Genomic DNA, 18,034 nt, shown 5'->3' with positions numbered 1-18,034 from the left:
CAAACTATGCTGTGAATGCTTCTTTACTCTTTTTTACGAGACTTCTAATTAAGTTTATGCTCTCAGTTTCCCTTGCCTTGGTTGCTACATCATTCCAGCATTCTTTGTGATGATGTTGATCCATATGCAGAACGTGGCTTCTTAAAGGTAGAAGTAAGTTCTACTTGTGGGGGTGGGGAAGAATAGACTTCCCTTTTTGTTACTGCATTCTAAGAACAACTATTAGATGAAGAAACTTACTATTCGTATGTTGGAACTTGGAAAACATAGTATTTTATTAATGGAGATATTCTTTGTGGGGTTGGAGTCCTAACATCCTACAGATGAATATCAACATTGGGTTTATAATTATCTGCAAAACACTATATTTAAGGGAATGCTTACTTGACTTGTGATCATGCTTAGAAAATCTTCTTGTTCATATGATTGTTGGGTTTGTTCTTTGGAAACATTCTTGTGATATATTTGTATTCTTGGTTGATAAAAAATATTTCTAGCTTGTGATCTTTTTGAACATCCTTTTATAGGGGTTAGAAGTGAGCAGGGTTTGTAGGTCAGGAAGTTTGCTTGGCATAAACCTTAGACCTTGCTGGATGATGTATGTTGTATATGATTGTTTGAGAATGAATTTCGTCTCCTTTTGACTATATCTTTCTTTTCTTCTTGTATCATAATGTTTTCTGGTTACTTCATCATTTCTATATGCTTTCAACATTGCTGTTTGATTTTTCCTTCGTCCCTTTCAAATATTTGAAACTCGAGTTTTGGTGAGTTATGCTATATGTTAGATGGTCTTCCCCATGCAAAGCCATTCTGTTGCGATTTGGTCTTTTGGGTGCCTGTCAATTTCAGCTGATAAGGCATTTTGTTAAAACACCAATAGAAAGAAGGATTGCGTAGAGTATACCCTTTTTTGTTTCTCTAACCCTTCTTTTTCCCATCCTCTCTCTCTCTCTCTCTCTTGTTATCTTTTAACTGTGGAATTTAAGGTTCATGTGTTCTGAAGAACTTTATGAAAAAGTCAATCTCTGAGATAGGGTTGGCTTCAAAAACAATGCTTTACCTAGGGTGCTATGGTTTCCAACTTACTATTCGTAGTTGGAACTTGGGAAACAGTATTTTATAATGGAGATATTCTTTGTGGGGTTGGAGTCCTACATCCTACAGATGAATATCAACATTGGGTTTATAATTATCTGAAAAACACTATATTTAAGGGAATGCTTACTTGACTTGTGATCATGCTTAGAAAAAATCTTGTTCATATGATTGTTGGGTTTGTCTTTGGAAACATTCTTGTGATATATTTGTATTCTTGGTTGATAAAAAATATTTCTAGCTTGTGATCTTTTTGAACATCCTTTTATAGGGGTTAGAAGTGAGCAGGGTTTGTAGGTCAGGAAGTTTGCTTGGCATAAACCTTAGACCTTGCTGGATGATGTATGTTGTATATGATTGTTTGAGAATGAATTTCGTCTCCTTTTTGACTATATCTTTCTTCTTTCTTCTTGTATCATAATGTTTTCTGGTTACTTCATCATTTTCTATGCTTTCAACATTGCTGTTTGATTTTTCCTTCGTCCCTTTCAAATATTTGAAACTCGAGTTTTGGTGAGTTATGCTATATGTTAGATGGTCTTCCCCATGCAAAGCCATTTGTTGCGATTTGGTCTTTTGGTGCCTGTCAATTTCAGCTGATAAGGCATTTTTGTTAAAACACCAATAGAAAGAAGGATTGCGTAGAGTATACCCTTTTTTTTGTTTCTCTAACCCTTCTTTTTTCCCATCTCTCTCTCTCTCTCTCTCTCTCTTGTTATCTTTTAACTGTGGAATTTAAGGTTCATGTGTTCTGAAGAACTTTATGAAAAAGTCAATCTCTGAGATAGGGTTGGCTTCAAAAACAATGCTTTACCTAGGGTGCTATGGTTCCAGTTTTAGTCATACTCATAGTCATTGTGATTCATAGATACGAGACCATGCTATAGAACTACTAGTGTCAGCAGCCTTTGTTTACTATTAAAAATTTAAAATATACGTGACTCTTGTACTGTTTGTGAGTAATGCGCATAGATTGTGGGTTGGTATCTGGCTTTTTCGTTCTCTTCTTCTTTTCCTCTTTAATGTCTATTGACATACGGGTTTCTTTTTATCATCACATCCAGGGAGTCAAATGAGGCAACTCTTTGTTGAGGAAGATGTGTTAGAATGGCTGGCTTCGTTGGCCTCTGATTTTTGCTTTGGCCCTTTCAAGTGTGCAAAAAATATATAATATTTGAGCCTGCTAAGAAATTGTAACTTCTGGAAAGAAAGTAAATCCAACTGAATCCATGACTGGAATGTTGGTGATATGTGCCTTCTTGTAAAGCGTTTTTGTCTTGTAAATTCAATCTGTTGATTAGGTCCATATCTTGTAATGGCCTCTTTCCTTGTTTCTTTGTATGTCCCATATTCAGCTTTCCTATGTTTCTTGTAGAATTTTGTACGGAAATTGAGGCCAACATTGTTCATGCTTGTATATACTTGTAACCATCATGTTAGCTTAGGATAGGCATAGATGAGCTAGATGAAAATTGTAACATAGGATCTCGGCGTTTTGCTAATCCAACTGTAACCGTTGATGTAACATACATATGCCCAGTTTCTGTGTAAGCACTTGTACATGCTTGTATATGCGTAATTTTATGTTAGCATAGAATAGGCACAGATGAGTTAGATGCAAATTGTAACATAGGGTTGCTGATCCAACTGTAACCGTTAATGTAACACCCCCCCCCCCAATGCTTGTATACACTTGTAATCGATGTGTTAGCTTAGAATAGGCATTGATGAACTAGATGCTAATTGTAACATGGGATTGCTGTTCCAACTGTGACCGTTGATGTAACATACTCTCCGGTTTTTTGTTTAAGCACTTGTTCACCCTTGTATATTTGTAATCGATATGTTAGGTTAGAATAGGCATAAAGAAGTTTTGCTGACTGTACTTAGGGTTGTTGATCCAACTGTAACCGTCTATGTACATGCATATTTTCGGATTTCTGTTTAAGTGGTTTATATCCATCAAATTGTAAAGGGTTTCTGGAGCTTTTTGTTTGTTGCTACATTCTGTATTTGAGCTAGGAAGAGCTTTTTGTTTGTTGCTACATTCAGTATTTGAGCTAGGCAAAGAATATTTGGTCAATTCTGGTTTTGTATCGTGGGTGGCGATGTTTTAGTTGTATTTATGTTGGAATTAAGCTTGGGAAGGCTAGTTTGATGTATTGTTCTGTTCTAATGTTTATCTTGTATGGATCATGTTTTCCATATTTTACCATTTTTGAAGTAAATCAATGTGGCGTATAATGTTGTACATGAGATTTTTGTTTTTCATCCTTGTTTATACCAGTCGTTGTTGTATCTAATGATTTCTACGTTGAAGTTATTGTACTTGGTGGTATATTATTTTGGAAGTGTTTTTTTATATTTATTTTATGAAAAATTCTTATTTCAGGAGAAGATAAGAAGAGTGTAAATCCTTGCTTTGGAATTTGGATATTGGAATTATAAGTGGATTTGATTTCTGTTACCGGGCTGAGTGTCGGATAATTTTTATGGTTGTATGACGTGTGATGATTTCAGGGTTTGCTACATGTCGTCATATCATTGGTTGTTTGTTAATTAATAATTAAATTTAATTAACATTGAAATAACTTGATTGATTAATTTTTTCAATAACATTGCTTTTTAAACTTGTTTGGGGGAAATTGTTGATTTATCTATTTTTTGATGGAATCTTTAATTATAAGAAGCTTAAACTTGACCAGAATTTTGAAGCTTGGCTTCAGCTAGATTGATTTTTTTTATTATGGTTCAAGCTTGATTTAAAAGAATAAATAAATATGTTTGATTTATTTAGTACAATAAACATGGTTCTAAATTGACTTCTAGTTTAAATTTGAATTTGAATTCAAATTATTTTTAATAATTAATAACAGATTATATAATAAAATATAAAAAAAATCAGTTGGATTTGTGAGTTTTTTACTTCAAATATAAGTTACTCATTTTCGAATCATTCAATAATTTTAACTAACACGAACTAAGCGATTTCAGTGGTAAATGAATTATTGTCATTCTTTGAGCTCTCGAGTTCGAACATTAGGAATACCAAGGGTATGAGCGTTCTACGTCAAATTGTTGATAGTTATCTTTAAACAGATATTACCTTGTAGAATTTTATATCATATAACAGAATTTTATCTTATATATATATATATATATATATGGCAATCTTTTAATAACAATCTTTTAATAACTTCAACCTAGTATTTATGGCGAAGGACCCAAGAGGGCAACTGATTAGGTGAAATGCCTTAAGACTAATCTTTAAATGGACCACTTTTAAGTCCCTATCCTATAGCCACAATTAATACCATTCCATTCTTTATATATTAAAATTGTCATTTTCATATCCAGAAACCAACTCTCCAAGGTCATCCTCTTGTGTTTAAGAATCATATGAACATTAACAAATTAAATCTTTATTTTTATACTTTTCTTTATAATATAAAATATTTTATTTTTAAATTATTCGTAAAAATTCATGTGAAAATATATATTTTATGAATAAGATTGATCTAAACAACAGTGTAAGAAAAGGGTAAACAATAAATTATTAATTGGTCTAATGAGATGTTATTTCCTTTAAGTAAAGTTAGGAGTTAAAATCTTAAAGTCGTGAAAAAAAAAAAAATTGACTAATAAAATTTTGTAGTACCAAATTTAAATTAATTGATCAATGAATTAAATATTAATGATTATACAAAGAAAAGAAGGGTCTTGGCCTCTTGATTAAATGGTTGTTGTTTTGCTCCTTCTCAATTTATATAACTAATTTAAGCCTTCTTTAAAGTGAAAATTTTTAACTTTGGCCTCCCTGAAATTCTGAACTTCTATGTTGGTCCCAAAATATAAACACTTTAAATATAATTGTAACATAATTCAATTGATTTAGCACTCATTAGCAGTGACGGAGTTAATAAATTTAAATCTTATATAGATTTGTTTTCCAAAAAAAATTTGGACCCTAATCTATTATGATTCTATTCATATTCGTTAACAGCTTGGCAAGCACTAAAATTCGAATTTTGACAATAATCTCGTTTGTGAATGATATAAAAGTATCACTTTAACTTCTTTTGTAAAATCAATAATATACTCAAACCCTAAACTGGAATATCCCTCACCTAAACTTAGTTTCCATATGTACATGAGATAAAAGAATGAAATGAATAGCATATGAATAGCATGTGAAACTGGAGATTGAGTAAACGGTTGAAATTTCCTATATCACTACATATTGGTCGTTATCAACGTCAGCTATATCTTTAATGATGTAATTAATCAATTAATTAATGCTTTTATTTATTTTCTACCACCTTTATTTCTTTTTCAAATTTCCAATTAAAGCTTTCAATAATGTTGGGGATGATCAACGCTTTAGGATAATCCACGGGTCGCTTTAGAAAGATAAATTTAAGTCAAGGTTAAAGTAGTTCATGACTTTTTTTTTTCTGGATTCCTCGTTGTTTCTCTTGATTAATCTGGATCAATGTCACATTTAGTTTTGATGGGTAAATATCTCAACGGAGATTTTTTATATACCCAAAGCTTAAAACTCAAGACATATTAAACGATATCAAACTACCTTGAATCAACCTCCGTTAGTTCGTTATTTAAATTTATAGAAATAAAAAAATTCGTTTGAAATTTGTGAACAGAGGCTAAACATAATAAAGAATCGGCAGTTCAGAATTTCTTAAAAATTGTGAAAATTTAAATATGAAAGTTTTATCGAAAAAACATGATATAATTTTACATTTATTTCATAAAATCACGTATAAACTTATAAACGTATATAGTTTTGAAAGATGGAGTTAATGCATGAATCAAGTGACCTTAATGGTTAAAAGGAAATATTATCTTTAGAAGCATCGGATTTGAGCATGTCATCTAGAAAGATATTTGAACGTTTTTTTATAAAATGATTGAGAGTCTTTCGAACATATATTATCTTGTAATCACTTTATACTAATAAAAATATTAAATATTTTCACAAAGATGAATGTGTTTAGATAAAGTTTGAAAGTTTAAATTTAAACAAAATTTAAAACTTATATTTTAAGTAAATTTAAGTGAATATGTATGACATACAAGAAAAGACATGGCAATAATCTTAGTTCATTAAGTTCTAAAATCGATTTCGTACAACCCCCTCTTTCCCTCTGATCCAATAAAAAAAATTAGGGTAAGTAAGAGTCTGGTCACTTAAAATAAACAATTTGCAGTTTAAATCCTTCAAACTTTAAAGTTAATAAAATTACATTTTGACCATTTCAAAATAACAAGCTTTTAGTTTAATGATAAGATTATATTTCGACTCTTCAAAATTTAAAGTATATATTTCAAACAAATTTAAATAACTATGTATACCATGTTTGAACTATAAATAAAACTAGTCAGGGATAGGTAAAAGATTTGATAACCTAAAACGATAAAATTACAATTCAAATCCTTCAAACTTAAAAATTATAAGGTAATGCTATAATAAACTTACATTTTAACTCTCTAAAAATAATAAAATTACAATTTAATCCTTTTGAAGTTATAAAATATATTTTATCTCTTAATGTTCGAATTAATCCTAAAATCAAACTCAAACTGATCAATGAACAGCTGTAGGCATGTCCACCTCTATCATAAAGCTGAATTAGTAGGAGCCAACTGGTGGCTGTAGGCAAAGTATTATCAAACGAAAATAATAATGGTGCTTTTCCACAAAGAGCAGTTGAGAAAATCATGAAGGCAAAGAAAGAGAAGATTCGTTTGATAAAAAGAAGAAGATATCCCTTTCTTTCCTTCAAATATCAAAGGTTTCAACACTAAGCAATCTCTCTCCCTTTTTAAAAAGAACCCCCCACATTAGTCCACCAAATTCCATCATTCCTTGAACCAAAACAAAAAAAGAAAACAAACCCAGTAAGGCCCATCCCTTTTTGGCTTCAATTTTCCCTTTTGATTTCTCGAAAAGGGGGAGAATCAATGTTGCAGAAACAGCCTACTAGTAAGTCTTCTTTCAGGAATCTCTCAAAGCACTTGAAGCTGATATACAGCATGCTAATAGCTTGTAAGTTTTTTTTTTTTTTCTGGGAAAATTCTTGCTTTGTTCTGAAATTTCTGTTGCTGAGCATTTTGTTTTGATTATTTTTTGTTTATGATCGATGGATGAATTTTGATTGTGTTGAATTATCAGTTATGTGTTTGTGGAGGTTGATATCTTTCTTCCATGGGTTGCTTGGTTGTAAAAAAAAACGATGTCGAATTGAGATTTTGGTCCTTTTTTTATGCTCAATTTTTCATTTTAGTCCGTGCATTTCAATTTAATGGTCTCAACTTTATAATAGTATATATATTTAATCCTGTTAACTACTTTGGTTAAAATGTTGATTTTTCTTTTAAAAAAATGGTTGGACGGAGCCATGATGATAGATTAAAAGACAAATATAAATAGTAATATAAAATAGGTCAAGGTCTAATTTTTAGGCTAAAATTAAAAAAATTACGGATTGAAGTTTTTGCTTAATTTACTAAGAAGTATTTAAATGAAAACAATGAGGATATTGCTTTTTTGCCTAGGGACTTAAGAAGTATTTAACCACAAAATGGGGGCCGGGGATTAATTTGCCTAGTTAAAAATCTTATAGGGACCTAAGAAGTAATTAAGTTCAAAAGATTAGGGGTAGGGTTTGACTTGTATAGTTTCAAAACCTTCAGAGACGTAAAATGTAGTTGAACCTTTTTATCAATAAAATTATAAAAATAGATGGGTGAAATTATGTCATATCAAAGTATAAAGATTAAATTCCAAATTTGGCATGGTATAAGTACCAAAACCGTAATTTGACCGAAGGAGAATAATTGCTTTGAACTTGAAGAATTTCGTCCCTTGTTATTTCCCCCCCTTCTTTTTATTATGTTCTTGAAATATGTCGGTTCGGGTGTGTTAATTTTTCTTTTCGAAACATTCTACACTCGAGTGCAAATACTTGTTCGAAACATGTCGAACATGGATGTCGGAAAATGTACATTGATTGTATTTTTTGGGGTTGAATTTGCAGGGCCGCTGCTCTGCCGAGGGACTTCGGTGGGAATTGCTACCAAATGAGATTATCTTATAGCCCTTTCGCGCCATTCATCTTGTTTCTTGTTGAATGGATGGATTATAGTTGTACAGATACCCTTCCTAGTTACTTAGGCCTTCTCCATGTACTCGTATACAAGGTGAGCTATTACGATTCTTTGTTTTGGACGCTTAAATACCCGTATCGCTTACACCCAAGTCGATTCAGGCGTATGTCGATGGAGTTCCGGCTTTATCCTCTAAAGATAAAAAAGCAACTCTAAGGGAATTTTATGGTATGTTTTACTCTGTTGTTTCTTGGTTCTTCAGCTCTCCTTTTTAACTTATTTTGCAACGCACTTATTGGAATATCATTTGCAGCTGTTATTTACCCTTTGCTAAAGCAACTTGGTGACGAATTTATTGAATCAGAAGATAATAAAAAAGGCATGTGGACAGAAGTTTCGAGCCGGAAGAAAGGTGAAGATCGCAAGAGAGTTGCCGAGAAAGATTCGGAGAGAGACGACGAATGCGGAATATGCATGGAGAATTGCACGAAACTGGTGCTTCCGAATTGTGGCCACGCCTTATGTATTAGCTGCTTCCATGAATGGTATTCCCAGTCTCCCCTTCATGTTGTTTTTGTCCTAAGGTTGCCTATGGTTAAACATTTTAGTTAGTCTTGATTGTCGATGCTGTATCGGAGTTGCAGGAATGTCCGTTCGCAGTCGTGCCCTTTCTGCCGTGGCAGTTTAAAGAGAGTGAAGTCGAAAGATCTTTGGGTTCTCACAAGTTGCAGTGACATACTCGACGTGGTTACTCTTGCAAAGGAGAACTTGTGGCGCCTATACCTCTACTTCGAAAAGCTGCCTCTCGTAATGCCCGAGACACATTCATATGTATCAGATTACATGATCTGACTACAACACCACCATCATCCACCCATTGTACATAAATTATCGTCTGAGGGAAGTCCAAATTCATCGATCAAAACCCTCCGGTGGTCTGTTCAACGGCAGCTGTATATAGTACTTGGCCGCCGCTTTCGTGTCCCGAGGGTTTTGGAACAAGCAAGCAGGTTAGTCTTGCCTAGAAAAACCTGATTATTTATGTAGAAGATAAATAGATGAAAATCTGAGAATAAAAAAGAGAGTATTGGCATTCAACTCAGTTGTTTTTTTTCAAACCTGAGTTGTAATGTAAAAATTTGAACAGATCCTCATCAATGAATTCTTCTTAGTTATTCCAACTCGGATGTATCGTTTTCGTGGTTTCATCTTTTTAAAATCGCAATGTTATAAATTAATGCAATGGTGAAGTTGCACTTTGCCCCCCAAAATGATAAAATTGCTTTTTAGTCCTTTTTAAATTGTAAAGTTATATGAGCTATTATAATGGCGAAATTGCATTTTAATCTTCAAAAATTTATAATTCAATTTTAGTCCCACTATGAAGATTTTCTAGCTTATTTATACGGTTAGATAACACTAGGAATCTAGGGTTCTAAGATAAGATTTTGTAGTGTGTCAATTTGGTTTTATAATGAATTGAATCAACAGTAATCTACCCTTTCACAACAAGCAAAATATTACGCTTATACTTGTTTGGGCATAATGTGAAAAGAAGCCTTTAACTTTACATTTTTTACAATGTTGTCCTCAACATTTATAGTCATTGTACACTAAAATCCAAAATCATACCATCATCACCACCCTTTGGAATATTTATATACAAAACCCCATCTTTAACCTCAGCTTTAATTTTCTCAAACACCACATTCTCAGGCAAAGCAATTCTTCTGTTGTATTTCCCATAACTCTTAGCAGACCATTCATTCTCTTCATCCTCTTCGCCGCCATTAACGTCTTTCTTAAGCTTCTTCTCGGCTTCTACGACCAACACCTTGTCTTCCACCCAAACTTTAACATCATCTTTGGTCATCCCGGGCATGTCGAACCTCATCTTGTATTCTTTGTCTCCTTCTTTGATCTCCCACGGCGTCCGTCCGCGGCTGTAAGTGCCGGTTTCAGTCGGTAACGTCGATGGCCACGAGCCGGAGTAAGCAAAAGGGTCTTCCATGATTCTCTCCATTGTTTCCATCATTTGCTGCGCTGTTCTTGCTGTTGGGAACCTGTCCCATAACCCTGTTTTTTTAATCAAGTTAAAATAAATATTATGTTTGAAATTAATAATATTAAGTTAAAATTAATATAAAGTATACCAAAATGATTTTCAAAAATTATAAAATGATGATTGGCTTTTATAAAAATTATAAAATAATAATCAGATTTATCTAAATTTTATTATTTATTATAATAACACACTAAATATTTTATAATAATTAGATAAATTCTAATAATTATTTTATAATTTTTAAAATTTAAATAATCAAATAAATATTATTCAGTGATCTTTTATGTGCTTTATTCACAAATTTATTATAAATAAAATCCATATTTATATTATATACTAAATTTATAATGAATTAATATTATGAATCAATTCGATATTAATTTAATTAATAAATAAGTACGGATTAAACAAGGGAGTTAGAGGGCCTTGACCTCAAAATTATTTTGTTTAATAATAATTATAGTCACTATTAGTTTAGATACTTATAAAATTAAATATGAATTTCTTCTAAATTTTAAAATTAAATATGAATTTCTTCTAAATTTTAAAATTAAATATTTATTAGATACCTATTAACTTAAAAGTCAAACAATTTAGTCCCCGATTTCATGCCTACTAGCAAATTCAATAACTTGGAGTTGAATTTTTAAAACTAGTCCATAACATACCAACTGGTGCAACAGGGCCAAGTCTTTTCCTGTTGGATTGAGAGCCACGTTCTTGTTTACCAACTCTCTGTAAGCGGTCAAGGTTCTCTCTGTTCTCCCCCGCCGCCGCCATGGCCGTCATAATCTTCTTCTTACAACTCACACATCTGGTCCGTGTTGAGTTCAGGGGAAAAACATGACAGGCATTGCTTGCTTTATCCGATGAACAAAAGGGGAAAGAAACGCTTAGAATTGAAAAGGCTTGAGCCATTTTCTCTTTAGAAAACGTTGTTGCTGTTGTTTTTACACTGTTGTTGGCTTGTTTGGTTCGAGGGAAAATAAGGTGAGAAAAATTGGAGTTCTGGTGAGCTGTGTGAGCATAGCAGCCGCAAATTTGATTTTTTTAAAGGGACCGGAAGAGTGGAGATTTCTGGAGAAAAGTTTTCTAGATTTCTCCAGAAATAAAGTCCTTGTATTGGAAAAGGTTTCACAAGATGATTGACCAGCTCGTGTCCACTGGTCGAACTGCGAATTTTATACTCATGTTCAATTTTTTTTTTTGAGAATACAATCAGTACACATGTTCAAATTCATTTATTGTTAGAAGTAAAACTAATTTATAATTTGGATGTTCAATCTCATTTTAAATTATAATTTTTATTTAATTTTTTAATATTTCAGTTTATATCAATATATTTTAATCATATTTTTTAATAAAATTGTTAGATCATATTATCTTATTATATATTTAAAAAATAAAAATAAAAATTAAATTAAAATTGATTAGATATTAAATAAATTTAAAAATAATTAAAATGTTCAAAAAAAGTTCAAATCAATTTAGAACAAAAATCATAGTTTGAAAATGAAATTAAAGTGTTTAAAACTTAAAACATTAAATTAAAATAAGAATTACAATTTAAAGATAAAATTAAAATATTTAAAAATTTAAAGTTATTTTAAAAATAGAAATAATAATTTAAATATATATAATATAATTAATTTTATTTTAAATGACTCACAATAAACTAATAATTTTTTTTCAATTTAAACAATATTCTCAAAACTAATTCACTCTCAATTAATTTAATTCGATTTTAAAATATTTCAATTAGTTTGACTCGATTTTAAATTATTTAAGTATGTTTAATTCCATTTTAAATTATTCAAATTATTTATCGATCTTAAATAAATTTTAAATTTTACAATCGACTTAATAAAACAACCAATATATAATATTTTAGTATATTTTTAATAACCGACCCACTCTCGTATTGTTTATAAGGTATTTTTTTGAAACTCTAAACTCAACTTATAAATTACCAAGGCTTACAGAGAAAAAGCCCGTGATCTTCATCCTGATAAACGATAAGATGATCCAAATGCCCATGACAATTTTGTAAACCTCAAATCCTCGTACGGTTGACGACAAAGCTCGTAAGCTCTTCGATGATCTACTCCGTGTGAAACGTGAACAGAAACATCGTTCGGCACAGCAAGACTCAAAGCGAAGGAAAAAAATGATGTCAGATTTGGAAGTAGAGAACGTTCTTCTTTTGCTCCGGGTCCTGCTGTGATAGCTAAAGAGGAAGAAGAGAGAATTGCAAGAAAATTCAGAGGAGATTGCCATAATACGTGCAGCAATGCACGTGAATAAAAGTGCGGCTAGTGCTGAGTTGTATAAAGAGAAGGTTTTAAAGGTTTCTTGGGAAAGAATTGGGGAAGATTATACACCGATGAAGCTAAGGCAAATGTTTTCCAGGTTTGGGGAAGCGGAGGATACTGAAATCAAAAGCTCAAAGAAAAAAGGGTCTGCTCTAGTAGTCATGGCTACTAAAGAAGCAGCTGCTGTTGCTATCGGAAGCATTACCGGGGATCTACACAATCCATTGCTGGTCATGCCTCTTAAACCGGCAATTGTTGCACATGTTCCACCTCTCCGGAAAGCTGACAAACCTGATTGTTTCAGTAATCTGGTTGAGGCTGGTTTTTGAAGATTCTGTTTTATCTAAACTAAAGAAGGCCGCCGAAAACCGACCAGTAAACCAATTGTTCTCCCTAAAATAGTATATACTTTATGTATCCAAGTATGACAAAGTTCTAACAAATTTGAATGTCGAACTTTCTTACTACAAAAACATTAAATATGTGCATGAATAAACTGTTCGGAACTTCTGAAGTTAAGAATTGTGCACAACGAAACATATATAAATGATGAACAAAACTTTGCAGCCGAAATTTTGTGTTAATTATTACTTTTTGCCTGAACACATGCAGCATCCAAATCCAGTTCCCATGGCTAGTCTTTCCTCAACCTTCAACCCTAGCAAGTGAAATAAAAGTTGGAAAACGAAATCATTCAAACCCTTCGAATGGATCAAGGATAAGATAAAATGATAAAGACTGTTCGATATTCCAATATTCAATGCGACTGTGTGATACGAATATGTTCATATCCTCATACCCTATGTTCCTATGTTGTTCTGATATTTCATTTTGCTTTCGAGTATCTATGTCCAATACTCGTGTCCGAGAAATATTAGGACATGAGTACGATGATATAACTCATTAAGGACTTTCTAAATGCATAAAAGAAACTTAAAATATATAAATGCTTACATTGGATAAATACATACTCCAGAACAATAAAGAAAGCAAATATGGTAGAAAACTTACTAGGACTTTTCTGTGGATTTTTCCTCCGACTCAGAATCGGCAGAATTTAGTGATGTTATCTTCCCGAACGACTCTTTTGCATCACCAAAGAAGTCTTTCACTTTATCAACCACTGTTTTAAGCTGGTCTTGTGTTGGAAGCTGAATTCCATTTGGAACATATATTATGTTAGTAAGTTGATAAAGGCTATCTTACTAGGATCGGTAAGTGTCGGACATTGATATATGTCCAACACGGGTATGTTCAACTTTCTTTTCCGATATTATCAACAACAAAAAAATGTATGCTCACCTCGATAACATCATTGGTAGCAACTGCAGCTTTGATATTACCATTTTCCTGCACATTTAGCATACAATCAAGACAACAAAGCAGTGAGTTTCTTCATCATGTAGGTGCACTAAACAAACAGTTCTAATAAATTATGTTATTTCAACAAACAAAATATCTGTGTCTGACACTGGTATGCAGCCCATAATTGAACATGGGCATGAGAATACGATCTTCCAGAAACCCTTCAAATATATCGATAAACATAAAATAAAAGAATAAACATACTGGTGTCAGACACAAATATTCGACATTTCACCGAGTCTGAATAACATTGTTGAAGATAATAAAGGAAGAAAACCAACGATGAATTGAACTTTATAAAATATAAGGGTAAAAACATTACAACAAGTTTGTAACCATATCTGAACTCAGTGGCAGATTGCAATACTCGGAATTGTTTAAATGCTGTCTTTTGTATCTCCTTCTCATCCTATTTGCCAAAAAAGAAAAAGTAGTCAAGAAAACCTGAGAACTCGGATTGAAATAGTGGAAAGTAATTAACTTTGAAAAAGTCAAAATCCGAAAGCATGAAACATTCATATGTTATGTTGCTCGAGTTTTTCATTTTTGTTGAAGTACCCATTTCCGACCATATTTGGAACACAAACTTGAAAATATTGGGAAGTTGAACATATACACTTCGGATAAATACCCATGTCCAACAATCACACCGACTCCACTAACATAGTTCATATATGTTATTTGATAATTGATAGTGCTAGAATTCTACTAACATCAATATTGGAGTTGGACAAGCTTCAAATCTGTGATAAATATTGATGAGAGTTACTCGGCAGTTGGCACAAAACAAGTGTCAAATTCAGTTTTTTTTCCCCAACAGCATAGCCAAATTTCAAGGGCCAAAATTATAACTTTGGACAAACCTGCAAGTTTAGGTTCAATGAATCCTTGAATGAGGTTGACACTAACATTATCTACTCGAGATAAGTAATCATTCGCAATAACATTGTGTCTTCCTATTAACTAAGCATTAAAAAAGGCACAGCAACACAAAACAAAAGAAGCAAAAGGAAAACCAACTAAAAATCGATCCTATAAAAGCAAAAGAGTGTTATAGAAAGCAAGTACTCCAGATGGGAGCCAAAAAATGATAGAAAAATGCTAAACAACTCTCATATTATTGGGAAAATAATGATCTGATGGAGAGATAATGTCAGGGTCGAGAGAATTTACTCTGTAAATAACTGCTGCGAGATTTCTGGCAAGCGTATCCTTGTAGATGTATTTTCCCAGGAAATTGTCCTTTGCAGCAACCATGATCTTTGCGGTGGTGCCACCAGTTATAATACTAAGCGGGTACCAAAGATTAACCTGCAAAAGCAATGAGACTTTTAATAGTCAAGAAAAATGCAGCAACATCATTTATATTAAGAACAATACATACCATGCATATAAATACCTACAACTATTATAGAAGCTAAAATAAAATCATTTAACCAAATCCCATATCCACCGCAACAAGGGGTGTTTACTAGCCGAACTAATTTCATGTTATAAGAATCTCGAGGTCAAGTTTGAGTTAAAATTTGAAGCTTGAAACTCAACATGAGCTCAGTCAAGTACCGATTTAAAGCTCAATTGCCATGCTTGATTTCAAGCTCGGTCATTTTTGCCTGACATCGAGTTTGGATTGAACTCGAATTAAGTCTTAAGATAGTCGAATTCGATTGACTCGATAGATTGAGCAGCTTTTCAGTATAATTAAAAAAAAACTCGAATAAGCCCATGAGTTACTCGAATTAAGTGTAAAGATACTCAAAGTTTATTGGTTATATATAGCTTGGGTCCATTTCAATCTTAATTATTATACTCGAACTCAGAATCATCTAGCTCAAGCTACTCGAGCTTGAGCTCAGTTCTATACTAACTGAACCGAAGCCGAATAACTTGTGAATATAGGAAACATAATAAATACTTTTTTCAAGGAACGTTAATAATAGGAAACTAAGCATTTGTTAGTAAGGAAAAGAAACAAACATTGGCCATGCGTATGAAGATAACAAAGCGAGGGTTGCCATCGTCTTCAATCTTAGGCAAAGGAGGAGGAGGTGCCCTTTGGAACTGACGCGCCGCCATTCCTTTCTTCCCTTTAGCTTCGACCACCAACTTCCCTCCTCCATGTAACTGTCTCCGGCTCTGCTGCGGCGGCGGCAGCCGCAAGGGCGCCGTTTTCGAACTGAACAGCGAGTGTTTCACTAACCCATCGACCGGTTCGTGTTGGGTTCTCGAAGTACTCGACAGAGGAAGCCTCACCAGCGCATTTAGCGACATTGCAACCTCCAAATAACTGAGAGGATGAGATTTTGAGAGATAATTTATCTGAGTGGGTCTTATCCACGCTTTGAGGATTTACTGAGAGAAAATAAAATAAAAATTAATATCCAACAGACACGTGGCGTTTTATCATACCCACTATAATTTTATAGTAAAAAGCTTACTTCATTTTACGGGTGATAAATTTTATTTTATTATTATTATTTTTGTGATTGTTCAAGTAAATTGTAACGTCTATATGTTTATCTTTTTAACGTAGTGAAATATATATTTATTTGATAATTGTTTTATTATTTAAATTATAATTTGAAATTTTACAACTATTATGATATTTTACGTTTATATATTTAAATTATAAATTTATTTTTAAGTAAATAATAATAAAAGTTTAATATATATATATATATATATATATATATAAATATTTGATAGATGTGTCACTGACGTATCAATTGAACTAAATTCAATTGATGTATCTCAAATTTATTAAGTGAAATTATCTTATAATATTTATAAAATTCTCCAATATTAGATTAGTTTTTGAATATTTGACACATTAATCACACTTTTCAAAATACATATTTGATAGATATGCTTTCATCCTACACGATTCCAGAAAGATTGGAATGTTACATTTAAAAAATCATATTAGAGATGAATTTAATTTTAATATATAATCTTAAAAATAATATATATAGGTTAAAGATAATTTGTATTTATTTAAATAATTAAAGATGAATGTCATTTTAATATATATTTTTAAAAGTTAAAAATTGGAAATTGGAAATTGAATTCGAAAACTTTCTGAAGAACTGATCAAACCTTCATCACCAATCCCAGGTCACCTTCGTAATGATCTACTCCGCCCCCGATTTCCATGCCATTGTTAATGTTCCACCCCGAACAAGGTTCCGACAACGACAACCGATTTAACGCACTTACCTTGACTGTCATGGTTTGTTTTTTATTTTCCTCGGAGTGTCACGTGTGGTCGGTAGAGATGGCAAACGGGTACAATTTCATGGATTTCATACCGTACTCACTCAATTGGGATGGGGATGAATATAACTTTAGTTGGTAGTGGGCGGATGTAGATTTAGAAAGTGATACCTGTTGCGGGTAGTGGGCGGGTGATGGGTTTGAGACCTTACCCGCCCGGCATCCGCCCGCCCTACATCCACCCGCCCACTAAATACCCATTAAATTTTGGATCATTATAAATTTAGGTATAATTTTAGAGACTAATTTATAAGTATTAATATTGTATAAGATATAACTTATAATTTAACCAAATATTAGGCATAATTTTATAGACTAATATTATACTTCTTAATGGACGTGTTTTTTTATTTGTTGCTTGTGTATAACTTAAGGTTGTTGTCAGGCGGGTTTAGCAGAGTACGTCTCCAGTTGGGTAGTGAGCGTAGGGATGGATTTGAGAATGTACCCGCGTGGGCGGGTGTGGATTTGAAAAATTTTACCCATTATGGGTGGTGGGCGGGTGGTGGATTTGAAAATTGTTGAAAACATGTTGATGTTTCGATATAACAAATTAAATTAAATGAATTTTAAGATTTCACAAATGATTTTCTAAGTATATTCGATTTAATTACTCAAATATCAAATTATTACTCTAAGTATTTCAAGATCAATTTCAAACCTTAGTAAATGTGTAAAATTAAGTTTTATACTTAAACAATTTTTGAAACAATTTTCACAAAGTATTTTGAACCAAAATCAAGCCTAAAATCAATTTTTCAAAGTGATGCACCGATGCACCAATCCATAAATC

General features: G+C 32.3%; 2 protein-coding genes and 2 pseudogenes across 2 annotated transcripts; 2 read left to right on the top strand and 2 right to left on the bottom strand.

Moving 5' to 3' along the window:
* The first annotated feature begins 6,832 nt into the window (after positions 1-6,832).
* LOC120150365 lies at positions 6,833-9,324 on the top strand (annotated as a pseudogene).
* A 490-nt stretch (positions 9,325-9,814) lies between these two features.
* LOC120150391 (small heat shock protein, chloroplastic-like) lies at positions 9,815-11,318 on the bottom strand. Its single transcript, XM_039163073.1, has 2 exons — positions 10,960-11,318; positions 9,815-10,302 (listed from the first exon to the last, which is right to left on the bottom strand). Exons 1-2 carry the CDS (start codon positions 11,207-11,209, stop codon positions 9,830-9,832), a joined length of 723 nt encoding a protein of 240 aa, XP_039019004.1. The 5' UTR covers positions 11,210-11,318; the 3' UTR covers positions 9,815-9,829.
* Positions 11,319-12,259: 941 nt separating this feature from the next.
* Positions 12,260-13,005, top strand: LOC120150622 (annotated as a pseudogene).
* A 73-nt stretch (positions 13,006-13,078) lies between these two features.
* LOC120150621 (protein HHL1, chloroplastic-like) lies at positions 13,079-17,196 on the bottom strand. The gene is made up of 7 exons (XM_039163264.1): positions 17,065-17,196; positions 15,946-16,317; positions 15,142-15,279; positions 14,291-14,377; positions 13,906-13,953; positions 13,615-13,754; positions 13,079-13,261 (listed from the first exon to the last, which is right to left on the bottom strand). Coding segments are annotated over exons 1-7 (918 nt in total). The 3' UTR covers positions 13,079-13,260.
* Between the last annotated feature and the right edge of the window lie 838 nt (positions 17,197-18,034).

This window comes from Hibiscus syriacus, unplaced genomic scaffold, assembly GCF_006381635.1.
Source record: "Hibiscus syriacus cultivar Baekdansim isolate YM2019G1 unplaced genomic scaffold, ASM638163v2 tig00111022_pilon, whole genome shotgun sequence".
In the NCBI taxonomy this organism is placed as follows: domain Eukaryota; kingdom Viridiplantae; phylum Streptophyta; class Magnoliopsida; order Malvales; family Malvaceae; genus Hibiscus; species Hibiscus syriacus.
The sequence above is the reverse complement of the archived record's forward strand: the minus strand, read 5'-3'. Positions and strand labels throughout refer to the sequence as shown.

Bases quoted from the DNA above. Each gene is read 5' to 3' on its own strand.
- LOC120150391 (XM_039163073.1), bottom strand. From the start codon at position 11,209: ATGGCTCAAGCCTTTTCAATTCTAAGCGTTTCTTTCCCCTTTTGTTCA. The intron at 10,303-10,959 runs GTATGTTATGGA...TTAAAAAAACAG, and splicing joins TGGCCCTGTTGCACCAGTTG to GGTTATGGGACAGGTTCCCA.
- LOC120150621 (XM_039163264.1), bottom strand. From the start codon at position 17,196: ATGACAGTCAAGGTAAGTGCGTTAAATCGGTTGTCGTTGTCGGAACCT. The intron at 16,318-17,064 runs GTTTGATCAGTT...TTCTCTCAGTAA, and splicing joins ACCTGGGATTGGTGATGAAG to ATCCTCAAAGCGTGGATAAG. The intron at 15,280-15,945 runs GTTTGTTTCTTT...TTGCTTTTGCAG, and splicing joins TCTTCATACGCATGGCCAAT to GTTAATCTTTGGTACCCGCT.